Here is a 14,873-nt window from a genome sequence, read left to right on the forward strand (position 1 = left end):
CTCCAACCAAAGGTGTTTTTTTTTTTACATACTGAAAGGCCTGGTTGATACTTCCCTGCTTCCCTACCCTGAATCAATTTATGTATCAGGCTCCAAAAAGCAAGAAAGATGTGCTGAGTATCTTCTTAGCAGTTTACTTGATTGTTTCTCACATATAGACAGAAATCTTGCCAAACTAAGCAAACTACTTGCATTGCTAAAGATATACTGTGAGAACACCTAGGGAGAAGCGGCTTGACCCTCTTCTTCTCAACCAAGCTGCCTCTTCTTGATTCTCTAGAACAGGGATGTCAAATTTGCATCATCATGTGACATATCGCAACTTCCCCCCCACCCTTTGCTAAACCAGGCGTGGGTGTGGCCAGGGCGTGACGCATCTGTTCTGACCTAGGCTGCCCAAGAGCATGAAGCAAACTCCTTGTCCCGACAAAAAACCCTTTATTAATTTACTGTGAATTCTGCTCATTCACATCCAGCAAAGTCTTTCAAGGGAGGATTTGCAGTCACAGACCTTATCTGACTTGGAGAGCTGCCAGGCTGATATCTGCAAAACTTGGAGAGGGACGAACCAATTAAGTGAACTAATTGTCTCCGAAAACTCCACTCCCCTTTCACTCCTCTTTTATTTCCTCTGGGAGGGGCCATTCATCGTCCACCTGTGGCTTTACTCCCAAGTCGACCCCTGTTCTTTAGCTGTTCCCTTCGTCTGGCAGCTCTGCATATGCACACACTGGGAACAGGCTCCAGCTGTTCGTCTGCCTCACTGATGTCTGACTCTGAAGGCAGCTGATAACTGGCATACAGCTCTGCCCCCCACCTGCCTCTGACACAGAGCCCTCATCAGAGCCTTCCTCAGATTCCAGGACTGGCCTACGTTCCTCCCCAACCTCCTCACTGTCCGAATCTGCTGCCAGTTCCGTTGGCAGATGACAACAGCATCTGGCCTGCGGGCCATGAGTTTGACAGCCCTGCTCTAGAATGCAGCCCCGCCCTCTTCCTGGGAATCCAGACTACATTCCACCTAGTAGGTATTTATTTGGTTAATTGTTTATATTTTTATATTGCTAAACCATCAACTGTATATCCCAGCATTGCTTTACCCCACTGATGGAAAGACCCTGAGCTGTTTGGTGAAGGACACAGCTGTGCAAAAGAATTTGTTTGTGCTTCCCATACCCAACTCCTTTGCTCTTGGCCACTCGCAAGGATATTCTTTCTGCATCAGATTTGCCATGCCCAAGGTGTAGTAGATTGTCACAAGGGTGCTCCAAATAGTTCCTTTCTCCTCTGAGGATGCCGGAGGAGTATCACCCCTTAGGGAAAAGAGGATATATTTCGCTGAATTTGCATGGTGCATAGCTTGACACGGAAGACCTGGAATAATTAATTAAATTACTGAACAAATATAGAAAGAAGCATAGAGTAGTTTGTCCTATCAAAACGTTGAATGAATTGGCTTGGGTTTTAGTACTGTATGCCTTTTTAATGGATTTTAGTACTATATGCCAGTGTATAGTCAAAAAGAGGGCTGTGAAAATAACTACAGACCCCTCACATCCTGGAAATAAATTATTTCATCTTCTACTCTCAAAATGACGCTATAGGGCCTTGCACACCAGAACAACTAGACACAAGGACAGATTTTCCCTGAATGCCATCACTCTGCTAAACAACTGATTCCCACAACACTTTATTAAGACTGTATTTATTACAATTCTTCTTCTCATCCTTCCTAGTACCTCTTATCCCCCACTTATGACTATAACCTTGTTGCTTGTATTCTTGACATTCATCAAGAATCATAAGATCACTCAAATGAGAGATATAAACGAGACTGGAAAAAAATGGATTGACTATATACAAAATAAATACAGGACCAAGAAATTCCAGTTAGCCTATGCTTAAGATCAGAAATGATTTAAACTGTTAAAAGTTAGTTCAGTAAGAAGAAGCTAAGGTCAATGTAGAATGTCATTAATTTCTTTATTTCTTTTTTCTCAATAGACTTCAGACTGTGTTTGTTAAAAATCCATACCGTGTACGGGTTCTGGGAAGTCGGGGGGGGGGAGGAGGGGGGCTGGGGGGGTGGAGGGAGGGAGGGAGGGGTATGCATTAGGCTAAACGGTGGTAAACTAGAATTATTTTGACATACAAAAATTGTACTTCGATGTCTTATTGATTGAGGAATGATGAAATGTTTGTTTTAAAGAAATAAAACTTTTGAACGTAAAATTCTTAATAAAAGTATATTTGAGTTGGGAAAAAAAGAATCATAAGATACAACACTTAAAGATGTCTGTTTCTTTTTATGAACACTATGCACCAAAGGCAAATTCCTTGTGTGTCCAATCACACTTGGCTAATAAAGAATTCTATTCTATTCTATTCTATTCTATTCTATTCTATTCTATTCTATTCTATTCTATTCTATTCTATTCTACTCTACTCTACTCTACTCTACTCTACTCTACTCTACTCTACTCTACTCTACTCTTCTCTTTGATGAAATTATAAAATAGTCACTAGATGGCAGGATTCACAGCTAGGTATTTATTTCCAACTCCAATAGTAAAACAGTGGAATGATCACTGCTAGGCATGTGGAAACATGTACCCCAATCATAATCTAGTAATTTTCTCTCTAGGTTCAGGTGCAGTTATTTCGATTACAGGATCTGGGTTGCTGACTAGTATTTTCCCTTCCCTGTTATTTTTCCTTCTCAATGTCTATTCTTGGAGTTGCCTGCACCTTTTTTCTTCTCCTCCTCCTCCATTGCACTCGAGGGTGACTCATATTTCTTGATGCTTGCTAATTTTTAAAAAAAACTTCTTTTCTTAACATCTGGGATTATTATTTTCTTCCACTGCTATCCTTGCAAAATGCCACAGTTCCTTATAGGGTGGTGAGAGGAGAGTCATGATGTTAAAAGAATGCAGTGAAGAGCAACAAAGATGATTAGGGGACTGGAGGCAAAGATGATTAGGGGACCTATGAAGAATGGTTGCAGGAACTGGGTATGTCTAGTCTGATGGAAAGAAGGTCTAGGGGAGACATGATAGCAGTGTTCCAATATCTCAGGGGTTGCCACAAAGATGAGGGAGTCAAGCTATTCTCCAAAGCACCTGAGAGTAGAACAAGAAGCAATGGGTGGAAACTAATGAAGGAGACAAGCAACTTAGAACTAAGGATAAATTTCCTGACAGTTAGAACAATTAATCAGTGGAACAGCTTGCCTCCAGAAGTTGTGAAAGTTTCAACACTGGAAGTTTTTAAGACGATGTTGGATAACCATTTGTCTGAAGTGGTGTAGGGTTTCCTGCCTAGGCAGGGGGTTGGACTAGAAGACCTCCAAGGTCCCTTTCAACTCTGTTATTCTATTCTATTCTATTCTATTCTATTCTATTCTACTCTACTCTACTCTACTCTACTCTTATTCGACTCAGATTCTGGGTAAATCTGCAGGTCTTCTGCCATTGGCTATTGGTAAGAGGAAAATCTGCTATTTGTCTGAGTGGTAATGTGCATTTGTTTTTGTGTGTTATTTAGTTTATAATATTGATCCTCAGCAAATATACTTAATTCTCATGCCTACTAAAGTCTCATAGCTAATGGGCATTCGATATTAATTAATTTCCCTGATTGATTGGTTGATTATGTACCATTAAGTCATTTTAAATGTCTATGGAGATTCTCAGTCATCCAGGTCATTGTTGTCCCAAAGGTGCTTTTTTCAAGAGGCAACTGGGCTGAAGAAAAACTTCCAGGCACCTGGCTTGGCTTCACCATTGGCAGGTGGACATGCGGTAGAAATGGAGTCTCGCCTTGGCCCCATTTAAAGGGGATAAGCTTTTTTGTGAGGCTCTTGACCCAGTATTGGTGGAGACCAAGGATGTCAGTGAATCCCACCACTGGAAAGGGGCTACCATTGCCAGTAACAACTACCACATCTCTCTTCCTGTGAGTAAGAGAAATTGCCTTAGCTTCATGGGTTTGGGGGGTCAGTCCCCTTCATCTTGGAACTCTTCTAAAAAGTTAGACTACAACTCCAGTCATTCCCAACAAAATGAAAGAAAATGAAAGCACGTAAACCACATTGCTAGGTCCTGGACTTAGAAATAGAGCATCCATAGCATTTTAGTTCCCTTTATTTTCTGGAGGGATCATGGCAAAAAATGTCTTACTTTGTAAGGTAAGGTAGCCGTGAGCGAGATTGGCAAGAGCTTCTGCTAGCCTCCAATGTTGGTTTCCATAGATAATTCTAGTGAGGACTGTGCATTGCACCAACTCCTTGCAGCTTTTATGTACCTGGGGAAGAACATTTATGTGGTTAATTTCTTATTTCAACTGTAGCTACCTGCTGGACACACATATAATCCAGGTATGGGCTTCAAAAATTTCAGCAACGTGTTCTCTGACAGGTTGGTGGGTGCACATGGCCATGATGGGCATCGCCTAGTCAGCCTCCTGCACTATGGCGGTGGGGGGGACAATTTATGCCTTCCCCAGGCTCTTCAGGCTTTCCTCAAGCCTCTAGGAGGGCGAAAATTGTTTCCCCCGGGCTCTGGAGGCCCTCCGGAGACCGGAAATGGACCCGTTTTCAGCTTTCCGGAATTTCGGGGAGGCCCATTTTTCCCCATCTCCGAGCCTCCATGCACTTACCTCGCATCCAAAATGGACCACATAGAGACTACCGGGAGAGGAGGGATGGGGTGGGAGGAGCAGGATGGGGTGGGTGGGGCCAGAGAGGGGTGGGTTTTGGAGGTTCTCCAAACTAGTCATAATGTTTGCTACAGGTTCTCCCAAACCCAGGAGAACCCATAGCAGCCGACCCCTGATATACTCAGTTCTGAGCTGAAACACACACATTCCAATTCAAGGCATAAATGATACGACAATTGCATTCCTTTCTCACTTTTACTGAAACCAAGATTGCAGCTTGCTTGAGTCAGTTTCAGTCTGTTCCTGTAAAAGGATCAGGGTTTAGAACAAGCTGTGATGGCTAAGATTTTGACTTCTTTGACTGCTTCCTCATACACCATGGTCAACCCTGTAAGGGCTGGATGGCATATAAATCTTTGGTGTGCCTTCTTTCCACTCTCATTTAAATATAGAAAAATCCATTTGGAAGGGACTCTTCATTGTAATACATAGTCCAGACCAGCGTTTTTCAACCCTGTGGACTTCAACTCCCACAATTCCTTAGCCAGTATGGCAAATTCTGAGCGGGGTGGGGAATTCTGAGACTTGAAGTCCACTTATCTTAGAGTTGCCAAGGTTGAAAAATTAGACCCCCAACTCCTATCCTCAAATGCCCTGAGAATACAGATGTTCCTTCTTGATGATAAGAAGCTGGGTTTCTCTTGGTCCAGTCTCCTTTCACTACACTGAAGTGCATGTTAAAAGTGCTTTTTATTGCGGAATCTGACAATATTCCACTACAGCAATAAAATTGTGAAATGTATGTTGCCTTGCAGACTTTTTACAGCAAATACTGTAGGGTGGCTCAGTGACTAAGACGCTGAGCTTGTCGATCAGAAAGGTCGGCAGTTCAGCGGTTCAAATCCCTAGTGTTAGGGATGTAACCCTAGTCTTGGCTTGGCAATGTATATATATGAGCATAAGCCATGATTGCAACAAATATATCTGTTACTTCAAATGCTAGAAAGATGTATTTGGATGCTAATTGCTTTAAGCAGCCATAAAAGGAGGAAGGAATATTATGGAGTCCACTGATACTGATTGTTCCTGAGTGTTCCTGACTGTTACTGTATGAGCTTAGTATTTGGAGAGAAGACCGTGTATTGGATGGTGGCTAGTCTGTATGTTAGTTACCTGTCTACATGGTGAATTGTGAGTTGAGAAACTGTAACTTCAATGTGTTGTAAATGGACTGTGTATACTTCACGACTGCTTATAGTCTGTTTCAGAGACTATTCATCCTATTTTTGTTACGCAAGTAAAGCTATTCTTTGTTTTACCATCGGTGACTGTGAGTGACTATTCAGCGACTTATTCGTTACTAACTTCTGCTGCACAACGGGGACAGTCTTAACACCTAGCACTGCATAACGGAGTGAGCTCCCATTACTTGTCCCAGCTTCTGCCAACCAAGCAGTTCAGAACCATGTAAAAATGCAAGTAGAAAAAATAGGAACCACCTTTGGGGGGAAGGTAACAGCGTTCCGTGCGCCTTTGGTGTTTAGTCATGCCAGCCACATGACCACGGAGACGTCTTCGGACAGTGCTGGCTCTTCGGCTTTGAAACGGAGATGAGCACTGCCCCCTAGAGTCAGGAAAGGCTAGCACATATGTGCGAGGGGAACCTTTACTGTTACCTTTTATTGTAGATTAGATAGCCACCATCTGGGTGTTGCCAGAGATGTGATTATACCCAAGGTGTAACTTGGTGACAGTAACAAAAGGGAAGGCAGTCAACTTCAGAGGGGCTGGGAACTGGGCAGTACCTTAGCACAGCCACCAGTACCTTGCCACTGAACCACCATAAATAACTACTGAATCAGGTTGGAGCTTATGACTTGGATGAAGAAATTGATGAAGGCCATCCCTTTTGCTGATACAAGGGAAGTGGTTTGCTTGTCCTTTAAATGAGTAGTGGGAAAATGACCAAGTAGGATCTTCAAAACTAGAAGCTTTAAAAATATAGGTTGGAGACTAAAACATACAAAGTACGTTTGCAGGAATTGGGTATGTCAAGTTTAGTGAAAAGAAGAACTAGGGGAGACATGATAGCAGTGTTCCAATATTTAAGAGGCTGCCACAAAGAAGAGGAAGTCAAACTATTCTCCAAAGCACCTGAGGGCAGGACAAGGAGCAATGAATAGAAACTAATCAAGGAGAGAGAAGCAACCCAGAATTAAGGAGAAATTTCCTGATACTTAGAACAATTAATCAGTGGAACAACTTGCCTCCAGAAGCTGTGGGTGCTCCAACACTGGAGGTTTTTAGAAAGAGATTGGACAACCTTCACCTGAAATGGTAGAGTTTTCTGCTTGAGCAGGGGATTGGACTAGAAGACCTCCAACATCCCTTCCAATTGATATTCTGTTACAGGAGCAAGAGGCTGATGACCTCTTTCTATCAGTCCACCATAGAAAGTGTCCTCACATATTGTATTACAGTATGGTATTCTGGTTTAACAGTTGGGGACAGGAAGGCACTACAGAGAGTGATCAATTCGGCACAAGAAACCATTGGTTGCCCTCTGACACCACTGGATGACATCACCAGATGCTTTAGCAGAGTAAGGAAGATACTCAGAGATGATTCACACCCTGGTCAGTGTCTCTTTGCACTTCTACCATCAGGCAGAAGACATCAAAGCATAGCTAGCCAAAATAACTGAGGAATAAACTTTATCCTTCTTTTAAAAACATTTTGCATGACCCACCATATTTTTATCCAAAATGCCTTAACCTTTTGGCAGGTCCACCATATATGATAATATGTAGCATCGAGAGAACCACACCTCCAACATTTAGGCTGTGCATTCAGATACATAGAAGCCAACTTTTTAGGATCTAAATGCCATCTATAGAACATCTTGTAAAAATTTTCTCTCAGATTTTGAGCTTGTGTAAATTTCACATTTCTTACCCAGATTCTTTCCCATGTATCCAACATTATTGGTTCCTCAATATTTTGAGCCCATTTTATCATACAATCTTTAACTAATTCTGTTTCCGAATCCATCTGTATTAATACATTATATATCCTCTTTATATGCATTAAGCTTTGATCTCTTATTTGTTTAAACAGATTATCCTCAACTTGGATAAAACCAATTTTTTGGTCTATTTTCCACCTAGCCTGTAATTGCCCATACTGGAACCATGTTTGAACTACCTTCTCCTCTTTTAATACCTCTAAAGATTTTAATTGTAATACCCCCCTTTCCGAGGTAAGAAGCTGTCTGTAAGTAATTCTGTCCTGTTTTTGTGCTGTATTCATATTTTCAATTGCGTGTCTAGGAATTGCCCACATGGGTATCTTGTCATTTAATTTATATTGGTATTTCTTCCAAACCCGCAATAAAGCATTTCTTAAAATATGACTTTTAAAATTCTTATCCAATTTTTTGTTGAATAACAGGTAAGCATGCCAACCAAATACCAGATCGTGTCCCTCAATATTCAATATTCTATCATTGGTTAAATGAGTCCAATCACTAATTACAGATAATGCCACTGCATCATAATATAGTTTTAAATTAGGTAGTTTCAATCCTCCTCTCTCACGTACATCTTGCATTATTTTCATCTTTACCCTCGGCTTCTTTCCTGCCCACACAAATTTGTTGATACCCTTCTGCCATTCTAAAAGGTTCGCATCTTTTTTAAGTATAGGTAACATTTGGAAAAGAAATAAAAATTTTGGTAAAATGTTCATTTTCACTGCCGCTATCCTACCCAGCAAAGATAAGTGCAATTTCTCCCATTTTTTCATCTCTGTCTGTATGCTATGCCAAAGTGGTTCATAATTATGCTTATATAATTTCCCATTTGAAGTTAAAATGTTAACTCCAAGATATTTGACTTTTTTAACTACCTCACATCCTAGCATCACTCCTAATTCTTCCTTTTGTTTAATATTCATATTTATAGCTAATATTTTGGTTTTTCCTAAGTTTATTTTAAAGCCCGACACTTGACCATATTGATTAATCATATTCATTAAAACCATACTGGATTCCTGCGGTTGTTCCAATATTATGACCAAATCATCCGCAAAAGCGCGGACTCTATATTCTTGCTGCCTAATCTTGATCCCTTTTAAACCATCCAAGCCCCGTATTTTATTCAACAATACTTCCAAAGTTATAATAAACAATAATGGGGACAAAGGACAGCCCTGTCTTGTACCTTTTCCAATTTGAAAAGAGTCTGTTAAACTTCCATTGACTATGATTTGTGCTGTTTGCTGTTGGTATATTGCTTTAATTGACTGTAAAAAATTATCTCCTATCTGCATTTTTTGCAGTATCTTCAGCAGAAATTGCCAGTTAACTCGATCAAAGGCCTTCTCAGCATCCAAAAATATAAACGCACAGGGATCTGGTTGTTCTTTCCCAAATATTCTAATGCATTAATAATTAATCTAACATTACTTTTCATCTGTCTCCCTTGTATAAAACCTGTTTGGTCCGTATGTATCAATTGTTGAATGACCAACATTAACCTATTTGCTAATATTTTAGTAAAAATTTTATAATCTACATTCAGTAATGAAATAGGTCTATAATTTTTGGGTTGAGTAGTATCTTGATCTTCTTTGGGTATCAAAGATATAAACGCTGTCTTCCAAGATGGAGGGACTTTACCTTCCGTTTGAATCATATTAAATAATTCTCTAAGAGGTTCTACCATTTCTAACTGTAAGTTTTTATAGTAAACCGCTGTCAAGCCATCTGTACCTGGTGCTTTCCCTGACTTTAATTGCTTAATTACCTGCAGGATTTCCCCCGAGGTTATTGGTTGATTCAATTTTTGCCTGTGTTCTTCTCTAACTGAAGGTATTTTCTCTTTGTCTAAATATTTGTCTATGTCTAAACCATTAATTTTATCCCCTTTATACAGTTCTGTAAAAAATTCCCAGAAAGCCTTTTGAATCTCTTCCTGTTGAAACACCTCCTTCCCTCTATAAATCAGTTTAGATATATTTCGAGTTTTCCTTTTTTTCCTAATCTGATAAGCTAACCATCTGCCAGGTTTGTTTGCATTACAAAAAGTATTGTGTTTTGCATATAATAAATTAGTAGCTACCTGGTCAGAGATCAACATGTCAAATTGAGATTTTAATATGTTAATAGCTTCCTTAACCTTTGTATCGTCTGGGTTCATTGTTAACTCCAGCTCTTTTCTCTTAATTTCCTCTTCCAGTTCTGTTCGTTTTAACCCTTGCTTATTTCTATGTGTTTTATTTATATTCATCAAAACTCCTCTCATATACGCTTTGCTTGCGTCCCATACAAATTCCATAGATGTACCCTTATTCATATTCAAAACAAAATATTCAGATAGTAATTTTTTACAATCATTAATATACTTTTCATATCTAAATAAGTTTTCATTCAATCTCCAAGACCTTCTTGCCTGCACTACCCTTCCCAACTCCATCCAAACTGGGTTATGGTCCGAAAGGACCCTAGCTGCAATCTTTGTTTTCTTGACCCTAGAAAGCAAATCATTAGTGGTTAGAATAAATCAATCCTTGAGAGGGATTGATGCCTGTCCGAGAAGAAAGTGAAGTCATATTCCTCTGCATTTCTTTCTCGCCAAATATCTCTCAATTCAAAATCATCCATAATGTCAAAGAAAGATTTGGGTAACTTTGCTCGCATCTTGGTATTTAGGCGGGAAATCTTCTTATCTCTCTTAGTGTCTATCACTCCATTCCAGTCACCCAATAGTATACAGGAACTATAGTCCCACTGTACTAATTTAGCATGAAGATTTCTATAGAATCTATCTTGCTGTTGATTTGGAGCATAAATTCCCAAAAGTAATGTCTTTTTCCCTTCTAAGATTAAGTCTAAAGCAATATATCTTCCGAAGGGATCTGCTTCTATTAATTCAGCTTTCATATCTTTTCTTAAGTATACAACTATACCATTCTTCTTTTCCATAGCAGAAGCTGCAAAATGTTGACCAAGTTTTGAGTTGATCAAATATTTTTGATCAGTTGACTTGATATGAGTTTCTTGCAAACAAATTACATCGTTCTTAAACTGTTTGAGATAATGAAATATTTTCTTCCTCTTCTGTGGAGAGTTCAGTCCGTTGACATTCCATGTTAAAATCTTAGTTGTCATCTTTGGTTGGTTGAAGCATTTTTAGAGCTTCCTGCACGGCCTGTTTAACCTTAGGTCTAGCTCCTCCCACTGCTTCCAGATTTGTTATTGTAGTTCCTTGATCGATGGCCGATGATTGTTGATGCTGTTGCTTTTTAGCTTGTTTCTCCATACGTCTAGTAGTCATGCGGCTAGGTCTTGGTTCCATAGCACCTTGCACTTCTAGAGAAGAGAGATGCTCCATCTTGTCTGGTGGTTGTGTAGTTTGCTGTCTATTCTGTCCTTCTTGTGGTCTTTCTCTAGGTCCAGATGGTGCAGGGTGTCCGGCCTTCAATATATTATAATAAAAATCTCGGGCTTTCCATACAGAGTTGAGGCGGTACCTTTGCTTATCAAATGTAAATATGATGCCAAATGGTGCATCCCATCTATACTGTATCTGACGATTTCTGAGTTCTTCGACCAAAAAAGCGTAGTCTCTCCTGGCTCTTAACATTTGAGGTGGTATCTCTTTCAAAACAGCCAGGTCTTGACCGCCAATTTGAAGCTTAGTGTTATAAGACGCTTGCAGTACCATATTTCTAAGCTCTCTTGTAGTAAAATATATAACGATGTCTCGAGGAAGCTGCTTCTGCTTTGCCAGCCAGGAGTTAACGCGGTAAGCTTTGTCAATTTGCCAGTCTTGGTTGGTCCCTGGTCTTCCCATCAGGTGGTCAAAAGCTTCCGATAGGATCTGTTTCAGGTTCTCCTGTTTCTCCTCACGCAGCCCCCTTACTCTTAATGCGAACTCCATTTGTCGGTACTGTATCATAATAATTTCTTTTTCAGCATTTTCCACTTTTTGTTCCACCACCTCTGTTTTCAATGTCAAGTTAGCATTGGCATCATTAAGAACCTCTAGAGTATCTTCCACTCCAGAAATATGTTCTGTTAATACAGTTACAAGACTCAGCATGTCGTCTCTAATTTTATCAACCTTAGCCTCAAATTTCTCATACAGCTCCTGTTTAAGTCCTTTTATTTCACTTTTAATTTCTTCTTTCATTTCTTTTATTTCCTCTTTTCTCTCCTCTCTATTATCTCTAAATTTATCTTCCATTTTAATTGTCTGTGCATTAAGAGCCTCGCTTAGATTACTCAGGAAAAATTCTTTCGTTAACACATCCCCAGCAGGGGGCGTAGGAAGCGGAGGCTGCAGCTTTGTGCCAGGCACTGAGGATGTGCCCCTGGAAGTAGAGGGTGACGACTTCAAGTTAATATTTGGTTTTGAGGCCATTTCAAAATTTATCTGCCTGCAGTTAATAAAACTCTATTGCCTGAATATGCAGCTTTAAGTAAAGAGGCTTTTATTTTGAAGTTTAAGGCTTGGCAAAACTTTCAGTGAGTAAACATTGTAACGAGACCGTTCAGCAGATTCATCACCATTTAAGTTCCAGATAAGCAAGGTTAATGAAGGAGTAAAATTCTTCTATTGTGAAACCAAAACATATGATAAGCAATCTCTTTTGTTTTGAATTCTTGTGAGGATTAGCAAAAAGTGTTCGTTATTACCGGAGAAACCAGCCTGCTCGGCGCCATTTTAAAAGCCTCTAAGTAAATAATTTTTCGGAGGAGAAAAAGAAAAGACGCTAAAATGTTGATAAACAATTATTGTCCACGCAGTAAACGGATTCAGCTCGTGATAAGATTAAATCAAACAAAACTTTGAGCAGAGTGGGGGAGACCTACTTTGTCCTGCACAAGGCAGTTTGAAGTTCCCAGCACGGACAGCCGTTCTGCCTTGGGCTAGCCCCCCTTTCCTTGCAAGCACAAAGCTGCAAAAATCGAAGAGCATTTGCCAGCAAAACAGTTTCTTCTTTCCTTCTTGCCTGAAGGATAAGAAAACCTGATAAGACGTCAGATGGAAGATCCTCTAAACAGGTACGTAGCCAGGAATTCGGAGGCAGCTGATTTTTTGCTGCCACCACCAGCAGGCTCCTCCCAGGAAGTGTACTGACTTTACAGTGGTAGAGACCAATTTGATTCTGCACCTGATAACTGCAGCAAGACTGTTGGTGGCGCAATATTGGAAGAAGGAAGACTTGCCTACAATCCAAGAATGGACATTGAAAGTAACAAACTTAGCCGAAATGGCTAAAATATCGGCATATCTCAAAGATCATTCAAATGAGATATATAAACGAGACTGGAAAAAATGGATTGACTATATACAAAATAAATACGGGACTAAGAAATTCCAGTTAGCCTATGCTTAAGATCAGAAATGATTTAAACTGTTAAAAGTCAGTTCAGTAAGAAGAAGCTAAGGTCAATCTAGAATGTCATTAATTTCTTTATTTCTTTTTTCTCAATAGATTTTGGACTGTGTTAGTTAAAAATCCATACCGTGTACGGGTTCTGGGAAGTCGGGGGGGGGGAAGGAGGAGGGGGGTGGGGGGGTGGAGGGAGGGAGGGGTACACACAACAAAAAAAAATTGTACTTCAATGTCTTAATGATTGACAAATGATGACATATTTGTGTTTTTTTTTAAAGAAAAATAAAAAAGTTCTGTTTAAAAAAAAAAAAAAAAAAGCATAGCTAGCCAAACAAACAGGTTTAAAGGTAGTTTCTATCCTTGGGCTGTGAGACTTTTAAATACAACCACAATCACTCCATGCACACACTAGTTTTTTTTCCTTTTTCTTTCTTTTTTCGTTTCTGTTATAATTTTGCACCAGTGAGGTTAAAACCAATTTCGTTGCATTTAAGTACAATGACAATAAAGATTATACTTATACTTAAAAGTAAGGTGTGTATAAGGTAAAGGTAAAGGTTCCCCCGTACATGTGTGCCACTCATTTCTGGCTCTAGGGGCGGTGCTCATCTCTATTTCTAAGCCGAGGAGCCAGGGCTGTCCGAAGACATCTCCATGGTCATGTGACCGGAATGACCAAACGCCAAAGGTGCACAGAGTGCTGTTTCCTTCCCACCAAAGTGGTCCCTATTTTTCTACTTGCATTTTTTATATGCTTTCGAACTGCTAGGTTGGCAGAAGCTGGGACAAGTAAGGGGAGCTCTCTCCGTTATGTGGCACTAGGGATTCAAACTGCTGAACTGCCGACCTTCTAATCGACAAGCTCAGCATCTTAGCCACTGTCTGTTAGCCATAATTAAGGTGTTCGTCCACCTTGAGTTTTTGGATTACCTTGGCAACACTTCTGAACGAGAAGATATTTGAACTCAGGTGAACTCAGTAGGGAGAAGTCCTAGTGAGGTTTAAGGCCAGGTTCTATATTTTAAAGAATTTATTAAGGAGCCGAGGTGGCGCAGTGGTTAAATGCAGCACTGCAGGCTACTTCAGCTGACTGCAGTTCTGCAGTTCGGCTGTTCAAATCTCACCGGCTCAGGGTTGACTCAGCCTTCCATCCTTCCGAGGTGGGTGAAATGAGGACCCAGACTGTGGGGGCAATATGTTGACTCTGTAAACCGCTTAGAAAGGGCTGAAAGCCCTATGAAGCGGTATATAAGTCTAACTGCTATTGCTATTGCTATTATAGACAACATCTGCATTTCTTGGCAGAGTCTGCGCAAACATTGAAAGTAATACCTTAAGGTGTTTCTCTTGTACCACTATTACATTTATATCAATTCATTACTTTTCCTCTGCACACAGTTATGGAAGCAAATGCATCAACATACCTGTTTTTCTTCAGCAAACCTTTCTGCTCTTCTCTGTGCTTCTATCAGCTGAGCTGCTGGAGGGGCCATCAGCTGGGCCCACATTTCTTGGTCTTCCCCATTGGTATCCATTATATCCATTTGCCCAGATCCAATGTTTCCTTTGAGCCTTCAGTAAATATGAAGCCCTTGGAACTGACCCTGGGGAAGGTCTGGGAGGGCTGTTCATGGGGGAAGGAAGAGAGCAGGCATCAAGGAGGAACTCAGAAAAGCAATTGCAAAGTCTTGAGATAGAAAGAAGCACGAGAAACATAAAATAGCCCCACCTTGATTTTCTTTGGTATAAAAACAGGACAGAAATTTGGACAGGATTCCAAGATTCTGAAAATACACTCTGCAACAATAAAA

At 40.2% G+C, this 14,873-nt stretch overlaps 1 protein-coding gene across 1 annotated transcript in view; it reads right to left on the minus strand.

Moving 5' to 3' along the window:
• The window catches only part of TTC23L (tetratricopeptide repeat domain 23 like), a 31,731-nt gene extending 17,134 nt beyond the window's left edge, over positions 1 to 14,597 (minus strand). Inside the window, 3 exon segments of the mRNA XM_032213896.1 lie at positions 1,212 to 1,374; positions 4,182 to 4,305; positions 14,487 to 14,597. Coding sequence (XP_032069787.1) covers positions 1,212 to 1,374; positions 4,182 to 4,305; positions 14,487 to 14,597 — 398 coding nt within the window.
• Between the last annotated feature and the right edge of the window lie 276 nt (positions 14,598 to 14,873).

Source organism: Thamnophis elegans, chromosome 3 (genome assembly GCF_009769535.1).
Source record: "Thamnophis elegans isolate rThaEle1 chromosome 3, rThaEle1.pri, whole genome shotgun sequence".
NCBI classification, from domain to species: Eukaryota; Metazoa; Chordata; class Lepidosauria; order Squamata; family Colubridae; genus Thamnophis; species Thamnophis elegans.